Source organism: Natator depressus, chromosome 5 (assembly GCF_965152275.1).
Source record: "Natator depressus isolate rNatDep1 chromosome 5, rNatDep2.hap1, whole genome shotgun sequence".
Taxonomy (NCBI): domain Eukaryota; kingdom Metazoa; phylum Chordata; order Testudines; family Cheloniidae; genus Natator; species Natator depressus.
In genome coordinates, this window is record NC_134238.1 from 85,374,731 (window position 1) to 85,400,212 (window position 25,482).

The 25,482-nt window shown below is 40.2% G+C and overlaps 1 protein-coding gene across 2 annotated transcripts in view; it reads left to right on the forward strand.

Annotated features, from left to right (window-relative positions):
- The window catches only part of CNTNAP4 (contactin associated protein family member 4), a 305,669-nt gene that overhangs the window by 198,902 nt on the left and 81,285 nt on the right, over positions 1 to 25,482 (forward strand). For both annotated transcript variants that reach the window (XM_074953126.1, XM_074953125.1), the window contains exons 7-10: positions 2,228 to 2,371; positions 5,425 to 5,686; positions 13,212 to 13,361; positions 16,362 to 16,533. In XM_074953126.1, the coding sequence (XP_074809227.1) occupies positions 2,228 to 2,371; positions 5,425 to 5,686; positions 13,212 to 13,361; positions 16,362 to 16,533 (728 nt within the window). The remainder of the gene's footprint in view (positions 1 to 2,227; positions 2,372 to 5,424; positions 5,687 to 13,211; positions 13,362 to 16,361; positions 16,534 to 25,482) is intronic.

Genomic DNA, 25,482 nt, shown 5'->3' on the forward strand with positions numbered 1-25,482 from the left:
CAAATAAATCTGTTTTACTCTGTATAAAGTTTATACAGGGTAAACTCATAAATTGTTCACACTCTATAACACTGATAGAGAGATATGCACAGCTGTTTGCTCCCCCAGGAATTAATTACTTGCTCTGGGTTAATTAATAAACAAAAAGTGATTTTATTAAATATAAAAAATAGGATTTAAGTGGTTCCAAGTAATAACAGACAGAACAAAGTAAACTACCAAGCAAAATAAAACAAAAACATGCAAGTCTAAGCCTAATATAGTAGGAAACTAAATGCGGGTAAATCTCACCCTCAGAGATGTTCCAATGAGCTTCTTTCACAAACTAGACTCCTTCCTAGTCTGGGTCTAGCAATCACTCACACCCCTGTAGTTACCGTCCTTTGTTCCAGTTTCTTTCAGGAATCTCTTTGGGGTGGAGAGGCTATCTTTTGAGCCAGCTGAAGACAAAATGGAGGGGTTTTCAGGGCCTTTTATATTCTCTCTCTTGTGGGTGGAAACCCCTTTGTTCTCCTGTGCAAAATCACAGCAACAAAATGGAGTCTGTAGCCATCTGGGTAAATCACATGTCTATGGATGATTCAGCATTTTGCAGGCCAATGCCATTGTTTACACGTTAGTTTGAACGTTCCCAGGAAAGCTCAGATGTGGATTGGCATCTCCCAAAGTCTTTTGTTAGTTAAGTGTTTCTTGATTGGGCACTTACTGAGAATAGTCCTTTCTCAAGAAGCTGACCAAATGCTTCACTTAGGCTACTTAGAATCAAACTAATATATAGCCAATATTCATAACTTCAAATACAAAAATGATACACATATACAGACAGCATAATCATAACCAGCAAACTACAACCTTTCCATAGACGCCCACTTGGCCTCCTCTGTAGAAAAACTGGTGCGACCATAGGACCCTGGTCGCAACAATGATCTATACGGTCACAGTTTGTGTCAATAACGGCACAACTGTGTCAACAGATCATCTTTATGCTTTTATATTCATTATTATTTTTATGGTGGTTTCTAGTAACATCCAAAATCCTGTACAAACATATGAGGAGGTATGGCCCCCCATCCCAAAGATCACACTACAAGGTGTGGTCAAAGAAAATCCACCTGACAAGGTCCATCTCTGAAATGTTTAGTTTTAAAGTTCCATTGACAACAAATCTAGAAATTGTACAATGAACAAGCATCTGAGTCTCACATCTTCCACACATCTTTCTCATTTCTGCAAATTACAGGTTTCTGTAAAGGAGTGTGTATAATGTACTGCAGAGGTTTCCAAACTCTGGTCCCTGGAGCAGTTGCTGATGGTTTGTGGAGTGCTGGCTGGTCATATAATGCTGACTCCCCTCCTATTTTCAGTTTTGAAAGAAACAAAACAGATGAATGGGGGAGATAAAGGGCTTTGATCCTGTTAAGTGCTGAACACTCTTGCCTAAATCCAGCAAGGTGCTTAAGTACATACTTAAATTTAAGCACTGAGTATCCTATTACTTCAACTGGACCATTCAGATGCTTAAAGCTAAGCCTATGCATGCTGAAGTTCATTGAATCAAAGCCAGAGTGGTCAGCACCGTGTAGGATCTAGCCCAAAATGAAGAGTTATAGCACACAGTGTGATTAAATCTTTCCTCAAAGGATAAAATACTTTTTTTCATGAAGATGGCTAAAAATGCATAAACATGTTTCTAATATTACTTTTTCATGTAAATGATTGCTGTAGTTGTTACAAGGATGTTATAAAAGATCAAAAATGGAAGGATAAACTGGTCCAAGAAATAATCTCTATATTAAAATATAATTCACACGATGAAAAAGTTTGAGAACTCCTGCTGTGTGCTATATATGCCATTTACTTCGAACATTTAAAGGTTTTCTGAGTTATGAAAGTAAGATACATTTTCTTGGCCTGGAGGGTTTTTTTGTTTTTGTTTTTTTTTTTACCTAAAACTCCTGAAGAGCCTCTTCAGGAAAATACAGGTTCTAAGGTTAAATTATTTTTTAATGCATATATATTTTTATATGGTCTACATTTTGTAAAGCTATATTTTAAGCTAATAGATTTGATGACAGCAAAGAGCTAAAAAAATAGATTGATTCACAATTGGTCAGTTTCTGTCTGCTGCTGTTGTTAAAATACTGTTGTTAAAATTTATCATCAGCTTTGCAAGCAGATTTTCAGAAAATTACTTAATAGTATTATTGATTTCTCTTCTCTTTCTAAGCTCAGCTTTGGAGGGATCCCAATGCCTGGAAAATCAGGGACCTTACCACTCAAGAACTTTCATGGGTGTTTTGAAAACCTTTATTACAATGGAGTAAACATTATTGATCTGGCAAAGAGACATAAACCTCAGATCTACATTATGGTAAGCAATTCCTACTGGAAAAAAAAGTCACACTCAAGTGTCCTATAATAATAACCCAAAGCTTCGCAACCTTTGATACATAGAACATCAAGTCACAGTCTACATCAAGAAATGTGGGCTACAATATGGCTGCTTCCAGGTGAATTTTAGTAGCTTGAGGGTTTCTATCCTCAGTTCTTTTTTCCTAGAGGCAGACAGTATTTGGGTACTTGTGCTCTGGGAATGCTGAGGCCAGACAGTGCTGCTTCTATCACATAGAATTGTAGAGAGGCTTATCTGAGTACAGCAGTGTTGCGGCCATGTCCTCACCAGCTGTGCCTCCTAGCAAATGCCAGAAGGTGCTTTAAAAAAAAAAAAAAAGGCAAATAGCAAATGCACTATTCCTCACCAGCACGCAGGAGCATTTTGTCTCACATAGGCTACTTCTGCAGCACTTAGGCATTTGCCTGCTTTTCCTCATCTTATACTGCCTTGTATATGAAGAGATATAATTTAGCCTGGGATGTTTTAATCGATTTGCCATGGTGCAACCAAGAGCTGTGACTGGACAAACCCCAACCAGTTAGGGGTTTGGTTTCAATAACTTATCTGACCTATCCAAGCCTCTAGCATCCAGAAATTTGGACTGCAAAACTCACTACTGCACGCTTCCTTGCAAGGGTTGCTATAATTATGGCTGCTTCTCAGGGCAATATCACACAAGCATTATTTTTTTTGAGGTTTTTGGAATTTCCACTTCCAATGTTAGACAGACGCAAAGAATTGAAAAAGAAAATAACTATAATAAATAAATGACGTTTCCAACCTCAAAATGTTTTTCTTTGAGTTGGGGGCCAAAATATGGTTAAACAATAAGGCCAGTTCATCTGTCTCTCCCATAAATTGGAATATTTGAGCCCTTCCGTGCTTTAATTTGTTTTACTGGTTGCATGAACCTGTTCTGAAAACATTCCAGAAGTTCAATAAAAATGATTAAAAAAAAGAAATAAGTAGGTAATATCCTTTCTGATCACCTCTTCATGGGAACTTGTTTAGTAAGAAGTAGTTTCAGAATAATTGATCAAGAGATCAGAAATTACATCCGCTTAATCTCAAATAATATAAACTGCTGTATTACTCTGGTTGAAAAATATTTAGGAAGTGTCTTCGGGTTGTAAAACTGCCAGAAAATCTGTGCTACCACAGAATTCCTGTTAAACAGGCAGTGTGCTAGTTTGATATGGTATCAGGCAGCTGTCCAAATGATGTGAAAGGAGACTCTGCAGATGGTAAAGCTTTTAGCTTTTAACAAGTTTTATTAGTCTGATGATTGCTTTTTCACTGTGGGGCAACTCAGTTTACTATTCATCTTTCTGTGGTTGCATTCATAAACAGAGAGCTTCCTCCCCCAACCCCACTAACAGTAAAAAACAGAACAGAGAAACTTATGGTATGTCTACACAGCAAAGAAAAATCCACAGTTGACTTGGGCTGTGGCTGCGGGGCTGTTTCATTGCTGTGTAGACTTCCAGCTCAGGCTGGAGCCCAAGCTCTGGGACCCTCTCACCTTGCAGGGTCCAGATATCTACATAGCAATGAAACATGCAGCAGCCCAAGCCCTCTGAGCCCAAGTCGGCTTGCACAGACCAGCTATGGGTATCTAGTTGCTGTCTAGACATAATGTATTGTTGCCAAAGCCAGAAGTAAGTGTGTGTTCCAGTTTCACTCTGGATTCTTCATAAGAAAACATATTTTACTGATTTGGGGATGTATATTTTCTTAAAGAGATGTTACAGCCCTCCACTGGTAGAGCATAGTTGTATGTACCTTAGAAAATTGAAAGGTCGTTTGTGTCAACCAGAAAAAAAATGTTGTTTAATTGCTTGGAAAAAAAATCTGTTAGCCATTATAGATATAGTGTGATTTTTATTTACAGCTTGAAAGATGCCAGCAAGTATTTAGATCGTATAGTCCGTATTGTATGAGTACAAGGAGTCGTAAAATGTTCACTAACTAGCTCTGTCACAAATCTGTGGAAATCTGCTGTTGCTATTCTGATGCACATATCTTGTAGCACTTGTTATAACTGTGTGTACTATAAGATCCCTGTTTGCCAACTGGGTATGTTGCCTTTTGCGTTACCAAATTTATGTTTCTTATTTGGGTGCTGCTCAGCCTGGTGCAGCTGAAAAGAGAGCTTTTACTGCACAGATGTTGGCATAAATAGTCTTCTTCTCTTCTGGTCACCTGTGGTGGGGGGATGGGTCAGTGTGGGGACGCTGGTATGGAGCTGCCTCCATTAGCAGATAACTCTTTGGCTCTCTAGTCACCTTCTCCAACAAGCCAGACAAAGAGCCCTACTGCTTAATGTGCAATGAAGTCATCTGCTTTACTAAAATTGTGCTTCTTATTTGGGTGAATTACAATTATATCTGCATTTCCCCACCCACCAGAGTGAGTTCAGTGCAGAATCCAAATCAGATTGAATTGGAAAGATTGTTTTTCAGTCCAATAAACTGACTTTCTCAGGAACTAAATATGGAACACTATATAGCACTAACCAGCCCCTCTGCAACACCTCTTCGTCCCTGTAAGCATTTAATCTCCTTTAAACCTCATAGCAGGCTCTTGCTACCATTGGAATTTTATCTGGCATCTGGAAGTCCTACTAAGCTCTTGAAGCTCCTAGATGCTGAGTCCAAAATAAAACAGAAACAGAATACTTCTGTGTACTCCCTGGGATTTCATTCTGTCATGTGTATAACCCAGTATCTTACCTTATTTGCCACAGGTCTCTATCTACCCTATGATTGCCTAGGAGGGAATTGGCTTCTATGCTCTGATGAAAACCTAGTGAATGTTTCTTTTGATGTCTGATATTCTTATTTATTCATAGTCCTACCTGAATTTTGGACTAAAACATCCAAAATGAATATGAACATTAGCCTTTGTTCATTGTCATGATGAACCATAGGTGGTGTGGTATCCACACATAATTTCATGCAACTACATGTGGAATGAACTGTTTTTCTCAGAACATTCCCTAATGCTGCATTTATTTTATTTATTTTCAGGGCAACATGTCCTTCTCTTGTTCAGAGCCACAGATGGTTCCTGTCACTTTTCTGAGCGCCAGTAGCTATCTAGCATTGCCTGGCACATCAGGACAAGATGAAGTGTCCATCAGTTTTCAATTTCGCACTTGGAACAAGGAGGGACTTCTGTTGTCCAGTAAACTACACCAGACTTCAGGAGGTCTCCTCCTTTATCTGAGTGATGGGAAAGTTAAAATGAGCATCTATAAACCAGGAAAAGCACAGAGTGACATCACTGCAGGTAACAGAAAATGGATTTCTATGCAGAAATGTGTCATGTCAGCTAATATATTTGGATCAATGATCCATTCCAAGGGTCCGGTCCGGGAACTCTTGTTCATGTGAGTAATCCTTGTTCATGTGAATATTATACCTGAAGATTTCCAAAGCAGTCTTTTTTTCCCTTTTGTGACATACATTCAAATGTGTACATTTCAAACTACTGACAAATATCCCAGGAAACAAACTACTTGCATGCCTATGCATTGCAGAATAGGCCTTAAATCTGCAAGTACTTATATGAATCCCTTAATTGTAGAATTTGAGCATCTTATCTTATTTTCCATCTGGGAAAGTGAAATCAGTTACTGTCCTATTAGACTATTAAGAAGCTAATATTTGGCAATGTTCTCACTGGAGATTGTGATTCCTTTTTATACAAAAATATTTGTATTACAGTAATGCCTAGAGGCCCCACTTAAAGTTGTTAGGTACTGGGTGGACACGTAGTAGGAGTCAGTTCCTGCCCAGAGGAGCTTACAGTTCAAATAGATAAGACAGACAAAGGAAAGGGCAATCAGTGAAACAGATTTTCCCAAAGACCCCCACTAGGTCAGCAACAGAGTTGAGCATGGAACCGAGGTCTCCTGAATTTTAGCTCCGGGCCCTGTCCACGAGAACACTCCATTTCTCTCTGTCTGTGATGTGATCCCTCTTCTCCATTATCTATGCCAGATGATACAGAATGCTAATTCCTGGGGGTGGGGGAGAGGAAATATTAAATATAACTCTACAGCTCATTCTCTCCACATGTCTATAATGATGAAAATAGGATTTTTTAAACAATTGATTATTTTAATTCAGGAAAAGATTGCATGCCAGTAATGGTAATAAGCAAAGTTGAAATTTGCATAAAGACGGCAATCCAGCTCTTATTGAAAGTAAATGGGGGGTTAGCTATTGATTTCAGTGGGAGCAGGATCAGTCCCGTGTGTGTTTTAAACTAAAATAAATGATGTACAGAGATCACCATTTTAATTACTAACATGTTTCCCCAGGCTCACCATCAGAAAATGTTAATTCCACAGTAAAAGTGGCAATGATGTGTAGTTTATTGTGATATATTAGACTTCTTCAGAAGCTGTTTCAATCACAGCTCAATTATATGATATATGTTAATGAAATGGCTTCAATGCAATGTCACTTTAACAGGCCTGCTAAAGGTAGTATGACTTCTAACTAGACTATTGACATGTATGTATGACAAATTAGTAAACTATAAAGTGGCAATAAAAATACATAACATATTCCCAATTGATTGAAAATCCTCACAATGTGATTTATCTTTATTATGTGATGAATACAACAAGCCCTCCATATGGTCTGAGATATGGAATAACATTTGTCTATGCAAATGCAGAAAACTAATGCATTTCTTAAACAAACAAATAAACAAACCCACAACTCCTATTCTCTCCTAAAGCAGGAAGTTATCTAACAAAACCATACAGTGAACTTCTTCTTGAGCTTTTGAAGTGTTGTTGTTGCTACAGTCACTGAAGCAAATCAAGTCTGCATTTGGAGATTGAGTAATTAAATTATGGATGGTTGGACAGGTTTGTTCCCCTACAGGCAAAGACTTATGACCTGGCTTTCACACATACAAAATTTGATAATTAAATCAGAGCATATTAGTTTGAGCACAGTTCTCAGAATTCATTACCATGAGTTTTTAAAAGATTTCTTGAGCCATATAAAAAGGAGAATGGTGTATTAAATTCATGAGTGATTAAGTTATAATAAGCAAAATCCTTCTGTTACAGATGGGTTGTTTAATATCTTTTTTCCTTTGTAGCCCCTTTTACAAGTTGGTCATCAAATGTTCAGAAAGCAATAGAACACAGTTTAAAGAAAAAAGGAAGAAATGAAACAAAGTTAATTTGTGTTCAATGATGAGTCCAAATTGAGTTACAATGTGGATGAATGTCTGAGATATTACTACCCAGTTTATTAATGTGCACTGCCTTTTTAAAAATGTAATTTTTAATTAAATGATTTTTAAAACCATTACATTCAGATGCTGTACTTCAGGTTAATCTACAAATTATTATCTTCTAGACCTGCTCAAAGTCTTTCATTACTTACTATAAGCCATGGACGCTGCCGTGTGTGTGTGTGTGTGTGTGTGTAGAGAGTTATCTTCCTTCTGTCATGGGTGACCTCACACAGAACTCTGGGTGATATTTTGTAGAAAGTGTAATTGTAGATACTCAGATACTGCCATGTTGGTGGCCTACCTAACTATCTATACGGATATATGGATTTTTTTAAAAGGGCTTCGTTCCCTACACTGGTGTGATAAATAGTGTGATTAAAATAATCATTTTCCTCCTGCTGTGTGTGTATGGGGGGGGTGTCTTTTTGTTTGTTTGTTTTTTGTGAAATGTTTCGTGTCAAAACTCCATCGATATATTTTAGCAAAAAAAAAATCATACAATTTCCACCAGAAAAATCTACACTGGTGGCCCTTTGGCCTCTGCTGCAGACATTCAGCACCACACTACCCCTCCTACACAAATACATTAATTCGGTTCATTAATCAGGTTAGTTCCATATCTGCAATGGAGGACTTTCTCTAGACTGTTTCATTCTACCTCTCCCAATGGCATTCTGTAGCATCCAGGTCTAACCAAGATACTTTATGGAGGTCCTTACTCCAGGGTGTGCCAAATGGGTGTCCAACTCCAATAGCAGCCTTCTGAATGGTATTCTGTCCAAAGTGGAGATGAGCTATATCTCCAAACAACTTTGGGTATCTCTATGTATGCCCAATAAATTACAGTAAACAAGCCAAACATGAGTAGATGGTGTTGCGAAAGTTCTATTACCCATTTCCCATTAACCAAATTAGTTCCTCTACTTTAGTCATTCATGCAGGCTGCCTCTTTGTGACAGAACATTCTGTAATCTGCACATTGTTCAAATACTTGTGATTTTCATTTATAATATTTTGAAAATGGAATCCTATTAGAGCAGAAAGTTTATTGAGGCTGCATGCCACACCAAGGATTAGAGGCTGATGTAGTTTGTTAGACTGTAAATCTGTTTCAGTCAGAACGAAGACATGGAACTCAAAACCAGCCCAGCATGGTACAAGGCAGTGGCAAAAGGAAAACTCAACATGTTGTTGGGGTATATGACATGTTGAGGGACTTGAGCTACCTCGAGGGGTTGTGTCTGTTATGTTTTCTTCGTTTGTGATATCTTACGCCTACAAGGCCTTATGCAGTTCTTTGATGAATGGAAAAATGGCTTATATGCAGACATTATTTTGTTTTCAAAATTTGTGTTTGGTCATTATCAAAATGTGGTGTGATGAACACAAGTTTTGTAGAATATGTGCTGTTTATGTTCTGTTCTGTCATTTGAAGGGCAGCCCTACAATGGGTAATGTAAGGGAACATATTAAATTCCTGGGAAACGGGAAACATTCTTTCTTAGATTTAACTTTATGTCCTTTGACATCTTCATTTGAATGATCCAATGTTTTGGCATACTTAGCTCTTCTTTGATAGAAACGCTCTGCATTATTTGTTCAGTTGTTTTCAGGAGCAGTTTAACAGACTTACATTTAGAACTGTTTTATCTAGTTGTGGTTTTTTGGTGTTTTTTTATTTGAAGTTTATAAAACACATCGATACATGTGATTGGTTCTATCTGTGCAATAGTACTAAGAATATCATGGAAGAGATGGAAAATAACACCTGATAGGTCTAAATCAGTGGTGGGCAGATAATACCCTGCGGCCTGCAGCTTCCCACAACTCCCATTGGCCGGGAATGGCAAACTGCGGCCACTGGGATCTGTGGGGGGCCATGCCTGCAGATGGTCAATGTTCGCAAAGTGTCTTGCAGCCCGCAGTCAGCTTACCCTGATAGGCCACAGGTTGCCCACCACTGGTCTAAATACGTCAATATAAATCCAACCCCATGATGTTGCATAACAACTGTCTGCATAAGAGTAATATTTTTCTAGTGCCTCGTCCAGTCCAGTTTCAAATATTAAAGTTGCCAGTAGCCAAGGCACTCCTGCACTCCCTTTATTCTGGAACAACCCTATACTAAGTCAACCCCCTGAAGGCTGCTGTAAATTACACTAGCTGCCAATGGCCACAAGGGTTGTTTTTTGTTTGTTTGTTTGTTTGTTTGATTTTTTGTCAGCTGGAAATCATTAGGGTGTAGGGAAGCTCAAGCCATGCCTTCTACGCTGGCAACAGAAGAACAGTGGTTGCTGTGACAGTTCTGTATTACCAAAGGATCCCGCTATAGTGGGATGATCTTTCTATGGTTGGGTACAATTATTTTAGTGCTGCTTTGTATCTATCATGGTGGCAACACAAGGGAGAATCTGGGCTAAGGCTTCTAATATTTCCCTTGAGAAAAATAGCACATTCTGTAAATATCATTAGTAGGAAGTTTTCCTGAAGACGATGATTCCGAAATCAGTTTATCCTGCAAGATAATGTTATTTATGCTTGTGACCAGGCACTGAGACCTACTGCAGCAGCCTTGTGATTCCTACCACACCCAGTCCCAGAAAGGAGCTGTGGAGGTGAGTCCTCCAAGCGGCCTCAAGAGGCTGCACGGGAAGCAGCCAAATAAAGAGAAGCTGCAAGGGACAGCCAATCAGGGCCCAGCAGGCTCACGTAAATGGAGCTGCAGGGCCAGAGTCGGTCAGTTGCTGTTGGGAGCTTAAGGGCTGAGGCTGGTGTTCCCAGCTAGCTGAGGACCACTGGCAGGGACTGGGGAAGCAAGAAGGAGTTATTGGCTCACTGCTGGGCATGAGCACAAGATGTCAGCCCTACAGTAAAGGTGAAGCACTTGTGAAGGTGCTGGGGCCACAGGGAAGTGGCTCAGGGTCTGTAGCAGCATAGTGAAGAGATAAAGGGGACACAGCAGCACATGGATGCCCTTCATAGGGTCCATTGCCTGGGACCTGGAGTAGTAGGTGGGCCTGGATCCCACCCACTAGCTACAGATGGAGTGACCTTAATCCCAGAGAGGGGAGTTGAACTAACCTCAGAAAGGAGATTGAAGACTCCAAAGATGGTCGGGATTAGACTATATTGGACTTTGATACACCCCCCAGAAGGCGAACTGAACTGTATAGTGGCCCAGCTGGAGAGCTGGGACTAGAAGGGCCCAGAGAGGGCAAAACCATTGATACCAGGGTCAGGACTGTGTTAAGACAGCATTGAGGACACCAGAAGGGCCCTCTTGGGCCTGGGCTACACTGTGGGGGGGTTCGAACTAAGATATGCAACTTCCGCGACACTATTCACGTAGCTGAAGTCGAAGTATCTTAGTTCGAGTTACCTGGCCATCCTCACGGCAGCGAGTAGACCGCGGCGGCTCCCCCATTGACTCCGCTTACTCCTCCTGCTGAGGTGGAGTACAGGCATCGATTCGGGGATCGATTTATCCTGTCTAGACGAGATGCAATATATCGATCCCCGATAGATCCATCACTACCCACCGAGCCGGCGGGTAGTGAAGACGTACCCTCTGACTCATACCCTGAAGGGGTGTGTTTGTTTATGTCTCACATAGCTGGAGTCACCAAAACCCTTGAGAAATCTCTGATGAGTCACCACAGACTGAGACAGGTGCAGACGCACACCTGGTTCCGGGGTGCTCATGAAACGTGGGTGCCACCATGTTATAGTTCTTCTAACTACTGCTAGAGCCACCAAATCTGCCACTTACATATTTTGTTTCGCTTTTCTTGGGAAGTAAGAAGGATCACACTTTAGATCTTCAGATACCCTCTTTCCATTGAACATCACTGCTCCAAAGAATTACTGTCAGCATTTTGGCAGAACAGCAGTAAAGAACCCTTGTTGCTCTCTGGCACTGAGTTTTGGAAAGGATTCCTCTTCAAGAAGGCATCAGGGCAGGACAAGACAATCTATAGGCCACAGTTTTCCTGAGATTCCGCCTAAGGAGGGAGTATAGCAGAATTATAATTTGAATAGAGAATAAATTTCTCCTTTTAGAGTCCACAACAAATGTGCTTGTTGAAATGGAAAAACAAATAGGGAAAGATAAAAGATACATAAGTCAAATGTAAAGAAACAACATGTTAGTGTCCAATATGTTAGAGATCTTCTTCACACACAGTTTATCCATGTGGATATACACTCCTTGTCATTCTGCCAAGGTCTATGAAACTGAGATTTATATGCTCAATGTGTGCTGCTGTGCAAGTTAAAACTCTCTTATGTGCTTGTTTTATAATACTTTAAATAATCCTCTCTGATGGGTATCTTGGCCATCTGAACCTTTTCTTCCTTTTTGTTATGTTTTCCTTTCTCCGTTTTTAGCATAAATGCATGGTTCTAATTGCTTGCAATTTTCCCAGAATACACACCAAATTCTACATTCCGTAGAAATAAATGACATTTCAATAGGAAAACCAGTTACTCAAATAACACACAAATCTAATCTCTCTGCAGAGTATACAAGTGAAGAAAAGAGCCCTAAATATTTCAGGGGCTACATCATTTGGTCCTGATTCAAGAGAGGATCCTTATTCCAAACTGCACTTAAGCATGTGCTTAAAGTTAATATGCTTAAGAGCTTTTCTGGATAGGGGCTTTAGTTTGTTACCTGATATATTCACCTATGCAACTCTAGTTAATATCAACTAGTATTATATGCCTAATCTCCTGGTGAACAACCTCAAGACGTCATCCCCAAAGTCCCTATAAAATGGACAACCAAACAAAAATAAATATTCTAACATTCACATGATAGTTGCATTAGTTATTCCAGCATTTACAACATTTTGATATTGTTGTGGGTTTCAAGGTAATGGCTACATTTGATTTTCAAAGATTAAATACTGTCCTGGCAATAGCTGCCGTAATGTTGTGTGCTATCTGTAAAGTACTGTATCAGACACCATGATTTTGTCTTAACTAACCTTCTTAGGCTGAGAGGGGGCATTTTCTATTGGTGTAGTGTTTATGGAGAATTCATTCCATTATGCATGCCAGGTTTTTCTGTTAGAGTATTAAGTATAGCAGCTGGGTCATGGGAGTTCATTCCAGGTTTGGGGGGTTTACTACAGAGTTCATTTAGTCATGGTTAGAGAAGCTGCTCGCTGTGTTCTGTGAGCTGCAGGGTCTGTGGAATCTTAATTATGAAATTATATCTCTGTGCTTCTTTCCAGAAGACCCTACTCAGTTAGGACACAAAAATAGGCATTAACATTAAAGAGATGTAATATTGATAATTAGGAACATCACTTGCCATCCACTGAAAGTATTTTAACTACCAAAAGTAAGGAAAAGGAATGGAAGAAGGTTCTATGTTTTCACATAACATAATGATAGCCCCTCTTTCTTTTTTTCTTTCTTTGTATAGCTGAGTAACTGTAGTTTATTAAATGCTTATCATATGCTTCCATTTAAAACCTATGAAGAGCAACTAGTTTAACAAATTGTACTTGTAGGTGTTTCAGCTTACTCTTGTTTTTCCTCCTAGGTGCTGGATTAAATAATGGCCAATGGCATTCCGTTTCCTTGTCTGCCAAAAGAAGCCGTATGAGCCTAATGGTGGACAATGATGTGACCTCATCTGCTCATGCTGCTGTACCTATTCATATTTATTCAGGAGACACCTACTACTTTGGAGGTGAAAGAAGCTATTGTTGTTTATACTGATAACAGCCTATAAATAAACAATGCTTGTTGCTCAGGGCCTACATTTTCAAATGTGCCTAATGATTTGGCTTGCTTCACGTTTTATGTGCTCAACTTGAGTCTCCTTAAAGAGGCCTGACTTTCAAGTGTGGGTGCTCAGCACTCTTTAAAACTCAGTCCCCTTAGAGGCTGGGAACCCAAAATCATTAGGCACTTTTGAAAATATAGTCCCCTATATTGCATTGTTATAACAATTAGGGCTGTGACTGGCCCTAAGAATCAGGAATTTTTATCCCCTCCCCCCTAAATGTGCTAAGAGGAGTTCTGTCACAGGAAAGAATCAAGCCTGGGTTTACTACAGCATCTTTTTCTGCTCCTAATTATTATGATGTTGTGATATAGTAATGCCTATTATCTATAGGGGTTAATATTCGTTGCTGCACTCTCACTTAAGTGGTAAGTAATGTGTATGGCTGTACTGAAGTTTGTGTTGTCTTGAAGTTTTGAGAGCATTTGAAAAATAATTAATTATTGGCGGTTCTGTTTGCTTCAGCAGTAAGTTGTCCTTTAATTTCTTAGTTAAAACACATACTTATTTACTAATGGACCTATCCTCAACTTCTCTGAGTCCAGCTTTATGATCAAGTCAGCAGCTTGTACAATGTCATCCAAACTTGGGAAATGGCTGATGAAAAGCAACTGAGTTTGGAACACCATTTCTTTTTGTCATGTCATGTTGGAATTTGCTGAAATATGTAGTATGTAAATACGAGGAGAAGCATTCCAGTAGAAGAAATGTATTTTCATCGGGAATACAAAATATTAGGGAGAAATTTAATCTTGGCTAAGAATCTGTTTAATTAGTCTGGAAATTCTTTAGCTTTGCGAGCAAGTACTAATACAGGTCACACAGGAGTCAAGAAAATGCCAAATATTCCAGTTCTTTTACTTGGAAATGATAACAGTGATTGGCAACTATAAGGACAAGGAGAGATTAATGAAAAATACATATTCACATAGGGTGAATTGCATGATTTATGGAATTATTGCTTTCACTTTGATATATAACTTAGAATGCTGACCACAAGCCTGAAGAACACTTTCATTAATATTAATTTAAAATATTTATTGTTTACTAATAGAATGATGAGAAGACAAAATATTTCAAAAGACAAAAGGTTATGAAAGAATATAAGACTGGATTAAATTTATTCTGGAGAAAATAGAACTTCAGAATGCTATGAGAAAAAAAGTAATTGCAAAATTAATTAAACTTTACTAATTATTTGTGAGCTAGTTATTTTAAAAATGCACAATTAATTGTAAAAATTCAATTACTGATTGTCTTGCTACAAGTTACAAAAAAACTATTTAATAAAACAGATCTTTAAGGTTCTTATGGGTTATTATTTTATTATATACATATATATGTGGGTTAATTTTGCCCTCCCTTGGACTTTTGCAATTCCATTGACTTGCAAGGGTGTGAATTAGGACAGAATTGGTTATTATTTCCATGGATAAAATCTTTAGTCCCATTGAGCAGTATATGATTCAAATGTTGTAATTCTTAGGTTCCAGTACAGATGAGGTCCTAAACACTTTCAACTCGTGTACAAAGCAATAAGAGTTGAAGGAGTCCAATGCCTTGCCAGAGGAGGAGCCCTTGTTTTTCTTCATGTTTTGTAGTATATACTTTTTGAAAATCTCTCCAAGCTTTCAGTGCTGTTTTTCATTCACTTCAATGTATTCCTTAGTTTTCATTTTCCCATAGAATAAATCCCACCATCCTTTTGCAGGATTTAGAAAATACCTATTAGCTCAATGGAATGTGGAAGTGTCTTTAAGTCATTGCAAAAAGAAAAAGAGTACTTGTGGCACCTTAGAGACTAACCAATTTATTTGAGCATGAGCTTTCGTGAGCTACAGCTCACTTCTGAGCTGTAGCTCACGAAAGCTCATGCTCAAATAAATTGGTTAGTCTCTAAGGTGCCACAAGTACTCCTTTTCTTTTTGCGAATACAGACTAACACGGCTGTTACTCTGAAACCTTTAAGTCATTGCATGCACACATTAGGAGACAAGAAGCTCTTTGGCTGATCTCACCCAGGAGACAATATTGTTTGATTAAGAGCAAAGTAGCGTCCCTATGCATTATTCCTGTTGTAACATTGACCTCTGGAAGAAAGCCAGCAAACAATAAATTGGAGGCATATTTTGTGATGTAGCTGCTAGTAACCTATTAGTGTTTTGTATATCAAAGTGAATGAGTCCTAAATGGAATTTTCCCTCCCCCGAAAAGAACCTGAATACTACAGTAGATAGCTGATTTACATATATTATTCATTTACTATGATCTATTCATTATATCCTTTTCTTCCCCTGCAGCAACATTTTCACAATATGCCTGCTGATCTGGTTTCTTTCAGTGCACTTCATTTATGTATTTTACTTGCACTATATTTGTGTGTTCAAAGATAATATATGTGTATACCTTTTAAAAATTACCAAAACAAAAATTATCATAATAAATAAACATCAGTATATTCAGTAGCTCATTTTATTTGTATTTTAACTTGGATTGTGTAAGAGTTATAAAATAAGTTATTTTTCCAAGTCACACTCTCTCAATATTTTGACTGGTAACACCAGTGTGTTTGTGAACAGCTTATTTCCATAAATATAAACCTCATTTGAATTTTGTGTTTTGATGTTTGGGTTTTTTTTTTCCCCCCAGTTCTTTGATGTAATTCCTTATAAAATTCACATCAGTACACAGGAACAAAAAGAGAATTATAATGTTATACTACAAGGCCAATAGATTCAAAGTCGTCATTCAAAGGAGCTCATGGCTAAACTCTCCCCACAAAGCCCCCAGAGACAGGAAATCAGCAGCTTTCAATTGGCTTTTAGAGTACGGATTGAAATATACAAATTGATTTTGTAAGATGAATCTTTTCCAAAATCAGTTATTTTTGTTTGTTTGTTTCAGGGTGTCCTAACAATGGCAACAGCTCTGAATGTAAAAGTCCATTTGCGGGTTTTCAAGGATGTATGAGACTTATTACCACTGGGAACAAAGCAGTGGATCTAATTTCAGTACAGCAAAATTCCCTTGGTAACTTCAGTAACCTTCAGATAGACTTGTGTGGTATTATAGACAGGTAAGGAAAGTCTATTTATTTTTACTCATTTATGAATGAGTTGTTTTCACACTTACTTGGAGTTCAAGAACAGAGCTTTCAGAAAATAGAACATTTTGACTCTTCCACATATGTCCTAAAGTCTAGAACAATTACAATGTACTTATTACAATGAAGAGAAGATCTTTTCAGTTGTATTAAGTCACTACTTACAAATAAAATGACAGTTAATATGGTTAGAACCATTTGTTGTGGTTTTGACTTATTGTAAAGGCTTAAAATTTATGAAATAAACAACTTCCTTCCTGTAACTGAAACTCCTAGTGCTGTCCTCATTGAGAATTGCAGTAGAGTGCTCTTTTAAAAGTAATGTGTAGCCTATTATATTTTTTCCTTGCAGGGAATTGTGAAAATGGGAAAGGTCCTTTTTAGAGGCTGAGGGAATTCACCCTATATGTGCAAATTTGGAGTGTAATAAAGTTGATGGTGATTGATGTTTTCAATTTGCATAATAAAGAAAAATTAAAAAAATGTTTCCCTCTTCTAATTTTAAGTAAACAGATACTTATATGCAGGTCATATACAACTATGCTTTTTTTCCCCTCAGAACGTTAATACATGAGATTGGTAGTGTTAGTTTACTCCCTAGAGTAGTGGCTCTCAACATTTCCAAATTACTGTACCCCTTTCAAGAGTCCGATTTGTCTTGTGTACCCCCAAGTTTCACCTCACCTAAACACACATAAAATCAGACATAAAAATACAAAAGTGTCACAGCACATTGTTACTGAAAAATTCCCTACTTTCTCATTTTTACCATATAATTATAAAATAAACTGGAATATAAATATTGTACTTACATTTCAGTGTATAGTATACAGAGCAGTATAAACAAATCATTGTCCATGAAATTTACTTTGTATTGACTTTGTTAGTGCTTTTTATGTAGCCTGTTGTAAAACTAGGCAAATATCTAGATGAGTTGATGTACTCAGAGATCTTCCAGATGGTACCCCCATGGGTTACACGTACTGCTGATTGAGAACCACTGTCCTAGAGTACTGTAGTTTGTCATAAACCTACATTAGCTATGATTCATCATAGCTGATAATCTGCTCAGGGTAAGTTCAGATCTGAGCAAGTGTATACATTTCTACAAATTGCTTCCCATCTTTTTAAGAGGGTTCAGTTTTAATCCATTCTGATGTCACTACTAGTGTCATTTCTATCTTTTGAAAATAAGAAGGGAGTTTGTTGTTTTATTCTTGTAGTCCTTTTCCTAATTTTACAAATAAACTTACAGAGAGGAAAAATTCAAAGATGGAAGAATGCAAGACAGTCTGTTTAAAACTCCATCACTTCAATTAAGTTAGAATTGGTACACACACAACTTAATTATTATACTCCAAATACTGGTCTCATGCCTTTTTAAAACAATGTATAGTTATAGCTAGGGTTCCGTGTGTGTCATGGTGGTCGCGGAAGTCACAGATTCTGTGACTTTCCACAACCTCTGTGACTTCTCCAGTGGACAGTGTGGCTGACCCCAGGGAACAGCCACTGCGGCCACTGCTGGCATGGCTCTGCAGCCCTGTGACCAGTCCATGACTCTTACTAAAAATACCCATGATTAAATCATAGCCTTAGTTATAACTTCTATTTCTGCCCTTGGTATTTTATTCCATATAGAGCATTAATCCTACCTCTCAAATTTCCAGAGATAGAGTGAGGGACAGAGACACTCAGGGTACGTCTACGCTGCAGTAAAAACACCTGTGGCACTGAGTCTGAGCCCAGGTCAGCTGACTTGGGCTTGGGCTGCACACAAAAAATAGCAGTGTAGACATTCAGGCTTGGGCTGGAGCCTGGGCTCTGAGACCCACTCTCCTTCTGTTCCCAGAGCCCGGGTTCCAGCTCAAGTGTCTACACTGGTGTGGGTCTTTTACTGCAGTGTAAATGTACCCTTATGGCTCCACTGAAGTCAAGGGCAAAACTCACATTGACTTCAGTGGGGTCAGGATTCACCCTCTGAATTGTTGGACCCTGATGGCTATGGAATACAAGGGAGGGTATAATTTCCACCCAAATATTTTGCTTTTTACCTGCTATCTCCTTTCTTTTTTCATTCTCCACTTTCTCTCTTCATTTTGTCCCTTTCCTTACTCTCTCTATCCAATGTTACTTGAATCATTACCTCTTCTATTCCATTCTTTCTGTTCTGTATCTTCTCCCTCTTTCTCATTCCCTCCCATGTCTATCTCTACTGCCCCTTAATTGCCAAAGCAGAGAAATGCTACTCTTATCGTTATAGTAACAGGTCCACACACTCCAAATGTGACAAGCCATTTGCTCTTTTCCTGCAAGACATGGACAGGGTGAGGGAAAGAGTAGATTAGATGTTCCCATGCCTTGTGACACAGGAGGCAAACCAGAGTCCACTTCTGTCTCTCTAGTGCTGTTTCTTGCTCCATCATAGTCTCTTTCTGTGACAGCAGCATGTCATGTCGTCCATTGTCCTCTTTTCTACATTTCACCAGGTGACATCCAGTCAAGGGCTTGTCTAGGAATATTTTTTGACATCTGTACAACATATCCAAACCACTTCAGCCTTCTTTCTTGAATCATTGTCTCTACAGTCTATTGACTAGCCCTCTGTAACACATCAGAATTGATTACTTTAGCCCACCTGCGGACACCACCTATTCTTCACCAATATTTCTGATAGAATGTACTGTTTCCTGTTGTGAACTTCTAGCACTAGGCAAGTTTCAGAAGTGCATAACACTATGAGTGTTACAATGACATTGTATAACTTTATCTTGGTTCTTGTGTGGATCTACTTATTTTATTGGCTGTCTCCTAAAAGCTCCATTGCCTTCCCAATTCTTGCTTCTGCCTCCTTATAGCGTTAACCATCAGCTCTGATTGTGTTTCCAAGATATACAGTCTTGTTAACCGTGCCATCTTCTTCCCTATCAATCACATATGCACCATCATTGCTGACTCCTCTTTCGATGATCATGACACTTTTTTTGTTTTGTTTTGTCTGATTCTTAATCTAACTTTGGCAGCCTCACATTTGACACTGGTAGCAATCTTTTTCATGGCATTGTCTTCTTTGTCCAACCGAACCATGTCATCTGCAAAATCAAGACCTTGAAGTTTTCCTCCACTCCACATAACTCCTGTATTTTCCTTTGATGGTGCAGAAAAGAAGGGGTGATAAAATGCATTCCTGCTTCACTTGAGTGACAATATCAAACCAAATGGTCTCTCTACTTTCTGTCCTTACACAGCATTTTGAAACGTCATACGGTATCTTGATCAGTGACACTATCTTTCTAGGAAGCTGTTATTGTTGCAAAATCTTTCATAGTGACTCTATAAATGCAGTTGAAAGCTCCGGTGAAATCTATGAAGTTAAAGACTAATCTTCTCTGCTAGGCGGGCTCTTTCTTAATTGTTTCAGAGTAAATGTGATCCACACACAATCTTTTAAGTCTGAAGCCTGCTTGCTCATTACTCAATTTTTCGTCTAGATCCAGTTTGATTCTGTTCGATAATACACTACAGAACACTTTTTCATGTACCGAAAATAGCATTATTCCTCATGTCTGTCTGGTCCTCGAGCAGCTCTGTCATCCACTCCTGCCCCTCTATAATCCGCTCCTTGCTATCCATATGCAGTTTCTGACTGATAGCCTCTCTCCGTGCTCTCTGCTCGCTGTCAGCAGCATCAGAGGATTGCACCACCTCCCAGAGTATGTTTTCCTTACTCCTCTGGATTTGTCTCCTTATCAGGCTGAGCCACTCAGCTGGTGTGCAGGAGACCCTCAAAGGCACATCTGCAGAAGCTAAAGAAAGATAGATAGATAGAGGCACTATTGTGAGTACACTCACAGCCTTAATTCATACAAGTTACATACACCACTTTCTCACTTTCCCTTGGAGGCACACAGCAAGAGCCATAACCTTGGTGAGTTCGGCGCAAGGAGCAAGTTGAGACAAAGGCTGGGGGCGTTTCAGAGGGGTATCACTACAAGCGTCTAGGGATACTATTCTGAATACTGACACCGTTTTCCAAAGGTGGGGGTGAAAGCAGCTGATATCTCGCTCCTGGGGGTAACTGAGAATGCAAGGATGCAGCTCCTGCATGCGTGTGGCTGCAGACCAGGTCTGTATGCTGCTCGCCTGTGTCCTGCTTTGTTGCCTGCACAAATAACTGCCAATTGGCATGGCAAAGTTTCCTACCGTAGGGGAAGAAACAAGGCAGCACTCCCAAGAAACCTTCAGCAGAGGATTGCAGAGTACTCAGGAAAGTTTCCTAGAGATCTCAATGGAGGATTTCCAGGACAACCCGGTATGCCTCAACAAACTTTACCAGAGGGTCCCCTCTGCCTAGCTGCACAAGGGAATGAGAAGGAGATACAGACTGTGCTTGTGTTGGTTATATCTATCCCTCTTCTATCCTGAACCAAACAACAAAAACAAAACACCTAGGCTCTACCTCATGTCTCCCTGCAGTATTAAAGAACAATGAGTACTTACTGGAGTTCCCCTCTCCTGCATCAGGTGTGCCAGAGCCAGAGTTCTGGGACTGGTTAGAGCCCTCTGGAGTGAAAAAAGAGGTCCTGGCTTGCCATGCCACTGGACATCCCTGTTGCCTGTCCCCCATCCTCCTCCAACCCCACTTCCTTGTCCACCATTTCGTCCTCAGGCCACTGGCGCTAGCCCCCCTGAAGTATCCATGGGACTGTTGGCAGTGGAGGTGGGGTCACTGCTGAGGATGCCGTGCATCTCCTTGTAGAAGTGGCATATCTTTGGCAACACACCAGAGTGACAATTGGTCTCCGTTGCCTTCTGGTACATCTGCCTCAGCTCCTTGATCTTAGCATGGCACTGCTGCGTGTGCCTATCTTGCCCCTTCTCCTCCATACCATGAGCAATCTGTCTGTAAGTATTCAAGTTCCTATGGCTGGAGGGGAGCTGTGACTGCACAGCCTTCTCTCCCCACAGACTCAGCAGAGCCAACAACTGCAGTGTACTCTAGTCAGGTGTGTGTTTGCTGCAGGCAGCTGGCATGGTCAGCTGGGAAGATGCTATGTGAGCTGTCCATGCCAAGCAAGCAGGAAAAGGAATTTCAAAAATTCTCAGGGCTTTAAAGGGGAAGGAACGCATACTGTGTCCTGCAGGGCAGCAGAGTTCAAACCAGTGACCAGAGCAGTCACTATGGGCATTATGGGACATCTCCTGGAGGCCTCTTAGGGTGACATAAGCAACACAATGTCTACACTGCGTCTCTCTAACTTCATAGCAAAAAGCTCTATGCCTCTCGCTGAGGTGGTTTTATTATGTCAACGTAGCAAGAGAGTTAAATCAGTGGGAGGAGCATTGCAGTGTGTACGCCTCCAAAACTGGCTTTTGTCAACAAAACTGTGTAATGTAGACATGCCCAATAAACAGATGTCCCTTTAACACACTGTTCCCCACTCCCTCCATTGCACCTCACTCAAAGCTGACCTGGGTCAGCAAAGACCCAGAGGTGCTTTCACATGAGTTTATCTCACACCCAGGGGGAACACTGAGTAATGGATCACAGTAGCCACTGTTGACTCTGTGTTGCTTCCTCCGCTGTGCAGTCGTTCACTCTGCTGCTGTCATTCGTCATGCCACCGTTCACTCCATCGTGCCATCGTCTGCTCCATCATCGATGGCCCTGTGCCATCACCTTCTGTTGCCACCTGCCTCTGCAAGTTGGTCTCTTGAGGTTTTACCCAGCTCTCAGTGTTTTCAGCAGCTAGCAAGCTGGGCAGTTTCTTCCACAGAAATGCTCTCCTGCAGCAGGTCTAAGCACTTAGCACTTCGACCTTGATTATAAGTGCTTTCAGTTCTCGTGATCACTTAACAAAGCAAAAGACCCTCAACTGAGACTAATCAGTTCTGTCTTTAAACAGTGGAGATGGTCAGATCAAACAGTGCCTGTGACTCTTAGGCAGAGCGCATGCCACCAGGCAGAAACACCTGCCCCGCCCCAACCCGCTCTCTCTCCACTGGGATATGGCATCCAAATCCCCTGCTTAGCAACTTCAGTTCAGTTGAGGGTGACCCCGTCAATCAGGACAGGCTAAGTACAGTTCTGTCACCCTTTATTCATACAATACGATTAACAACATTTCATTACCCCTACATTCAATACTAAAGTTATTTGTAACCCATCACCAGCCAAAACTGATCACCTGGGCAACAGCTGTGTCTGATGGATACCTAGGCAAAGTAGGTGTGTTCATATGAATACAGTCTGTTCCTGAAGCCTTTTCCCCCAGCTCATCACTAGCTGCCAGGAAAGAGCTCATTCAAACCTTGCTTACATAAGGAATAGCCAGCATGGATGTGTCCAGAACAAATCATGACAGACCAATCTAATTTCCTCTTTGACAAGGCTGCTGCCCTAGTGGATATGGGGGAAGCAGTAAATAAGATATATTGATTCTTATAGTAAGGCGCTTTTTTTTTTTTTGACACAGTCCTGCATGACATTCTCACAAGCAAATTAGAGAAATGTGGTCTAGGTGAAATTACTGGAAAATTGAAACAACTGGTTGAGAGACTGTACTCAAAGAGAAGTTATTAATGTTTTGCTGTCAAATTGGGAGGCTGTATCTGGTGGGATCCTGCAGGGACTGGTACTATTAAATATTTTAATTAATGACATATAATGGTGACTGCACCGGTGACTCAAAGTTAATAACAGTTGGAGCACTTTGGAGCACAGGATTAGAATTCAAAAGGGCCTTGACAATTAGAGAATGGGTCTGAAGTCAACAAGATGAAATTCAATAAAGACAGGTGCAAAGTACTACACTTAAGGAAGGGGGGGAAATCAAATGCACAACTATAAAAGGGTGAATAACTGTCTATGTGGTAGTACTGCTCAAAAGGATCTGGGGGCTCTAATGGATCACAAATTGAATATATGTCGAGAATGTGAGGCAGCTGCAAAAGAGGCTAACATCATTTTGGGGTGTATTAATAGCAGGAGCATCATATGTAAGACACAGGAGGTAATTGTCTTGGCAATGGCAATGGTGGTATCTCAGTTGGAGAAATGTGGCCAGTTCTGGGTACCACACTTTAGGAAACATGGAAAAAATGGAGAGAGTCCAGAGGAGAGCAAAAAAACTAATAAAAGATGTAGAAAACCTGACCTATGAAGAAAGGTTAAAAAAAACATGGGCATATTTTTAGTCTTGAGAAAAGGAGACTGAGGAAGGGACCTGATAAGTCTTCAAATACAGTATGTTAAGGGCTGCTATAATGAACAATTGTTCTCCACATCCACTGAAGGTAGGACATGAAGTAATGGGCTTAATCGTGAGCAAGGGAGATTAAAGTTAGATACTAGAAAAAAAACTTTCTAACTGTAAGAGTAGTTAATCTCTGCCATAGGCTTCCAAAGGAGGTGGTGGAATCTCCATCACTGCAATTTAAAAAAAAAAACCAGGTTGGACAAACACTTGTCAGGGATGGTCTAGGTTTACTTAGTTCTGCCTCAGCACAGGGGGCTGGACTTGATGACCCTTTGAGGTCCCTTTCAACCCTACATTTCTATGATTCTCCCCATCATTCCTTTTGTTCTACTTCCATTGTTAATTATCTTTCATCTTTCACTTTTACGATACGACTGTGACTCTAGAACCATGGTAACAATTGTTTACACACCTGAACAACAGTTCCAATGACAAGACTGTAGGTCACTTCCTTCATCAGCACTTGTAAAAGATCATATATCCAGCAATGATCTTCTCCACTGTCTGCTGAAGGCAATGTGATCCAATTGTGTCTCAGTAATTCCATCATTTACCTTTCATGCTAGTTTGTGTTTCTTATGATGAGGGAAAAGTGTACAAACAAATTATACATCCTGCTCTGTGTAATGAATCTTTCGCCACTGTCCATCTGTCCACCCCTTAATTCTGTGTTCACCCATGAAATGGGTCAGGAGAAGGCAGTGTGGGAACTATACTGTGTGTCTCAAATCCAAAAAGGTGGGACAAAAGCAGGTCATCATCAGGATGGAAAATAGCCAATAACTGGGACGTCCAGCCAAGTTTGTTATAGTTGATATTAATTAGTCTCTCTGTTTTAAAAAGGAGGCTGAACTTTATTTGATGATCTGGCACTACTCAAATAACTGTTCCCTCTAGGAAGTCACAAAGTCCAAATAAACCCCTCCCAGTATAATAAACGGTTTATTTCCCCTCTCTAGAGACTTCTGCCCCTAGTCTGGGCCCTTTAAATTCAGCTTTTTGTCCCAAACAAACACCATGCCCTTCTTGGTGTGATCATATTTCCCAAAGGGAAAATGGGAGACTATGTGGGGCTTGCCCGAGTCTGCCTCCCCCCACAAGGCGGGCATTGCTGCTCACCCAAGCCCTGCCTCCCCGCCCACACAACGCTGGGGCTGGCATCGCTGCTCGCCCAAGCCCTGCCTGTTCCTGCTCCAAGCCCTGCCTCCCCGCAGGGCTGGCATCACCATTTGCCCCCCCCTTGCAAGTTCCTCCACACCCCACTTTTGACAAAAGTGGGCATTTGTCCGATTTGCTCTTGCCAACTGATTAAGTTGGCATGGGAAAATTGGACAAATTCCCACTTTTGCCAAAAAAGACGGGATGGCCGGGACAGGACTTAAAAAAGGGATTATCCAAACCCTTCTTTTAGCCAAACCAGGACATATGATCGTTCTAGGTTTATGCCACTTTACCTGTGGCTGGTAGGGCCCACCCACTACACCAGGTTCCAACCCAGGGACCCTATATACAGCAGAGACATGTGGCTTGAGTCAATTTGTTGCTGCTTCTGCCCTGGGCCTCTTCCTACCTGGCTGCTTATCGTCACCCTTATCTCAGCATTAAGCTTCTTAGGCCCTCTCTCTCCCTGCAAACCCAGATATGGAAAATGCAGCCAGATAAC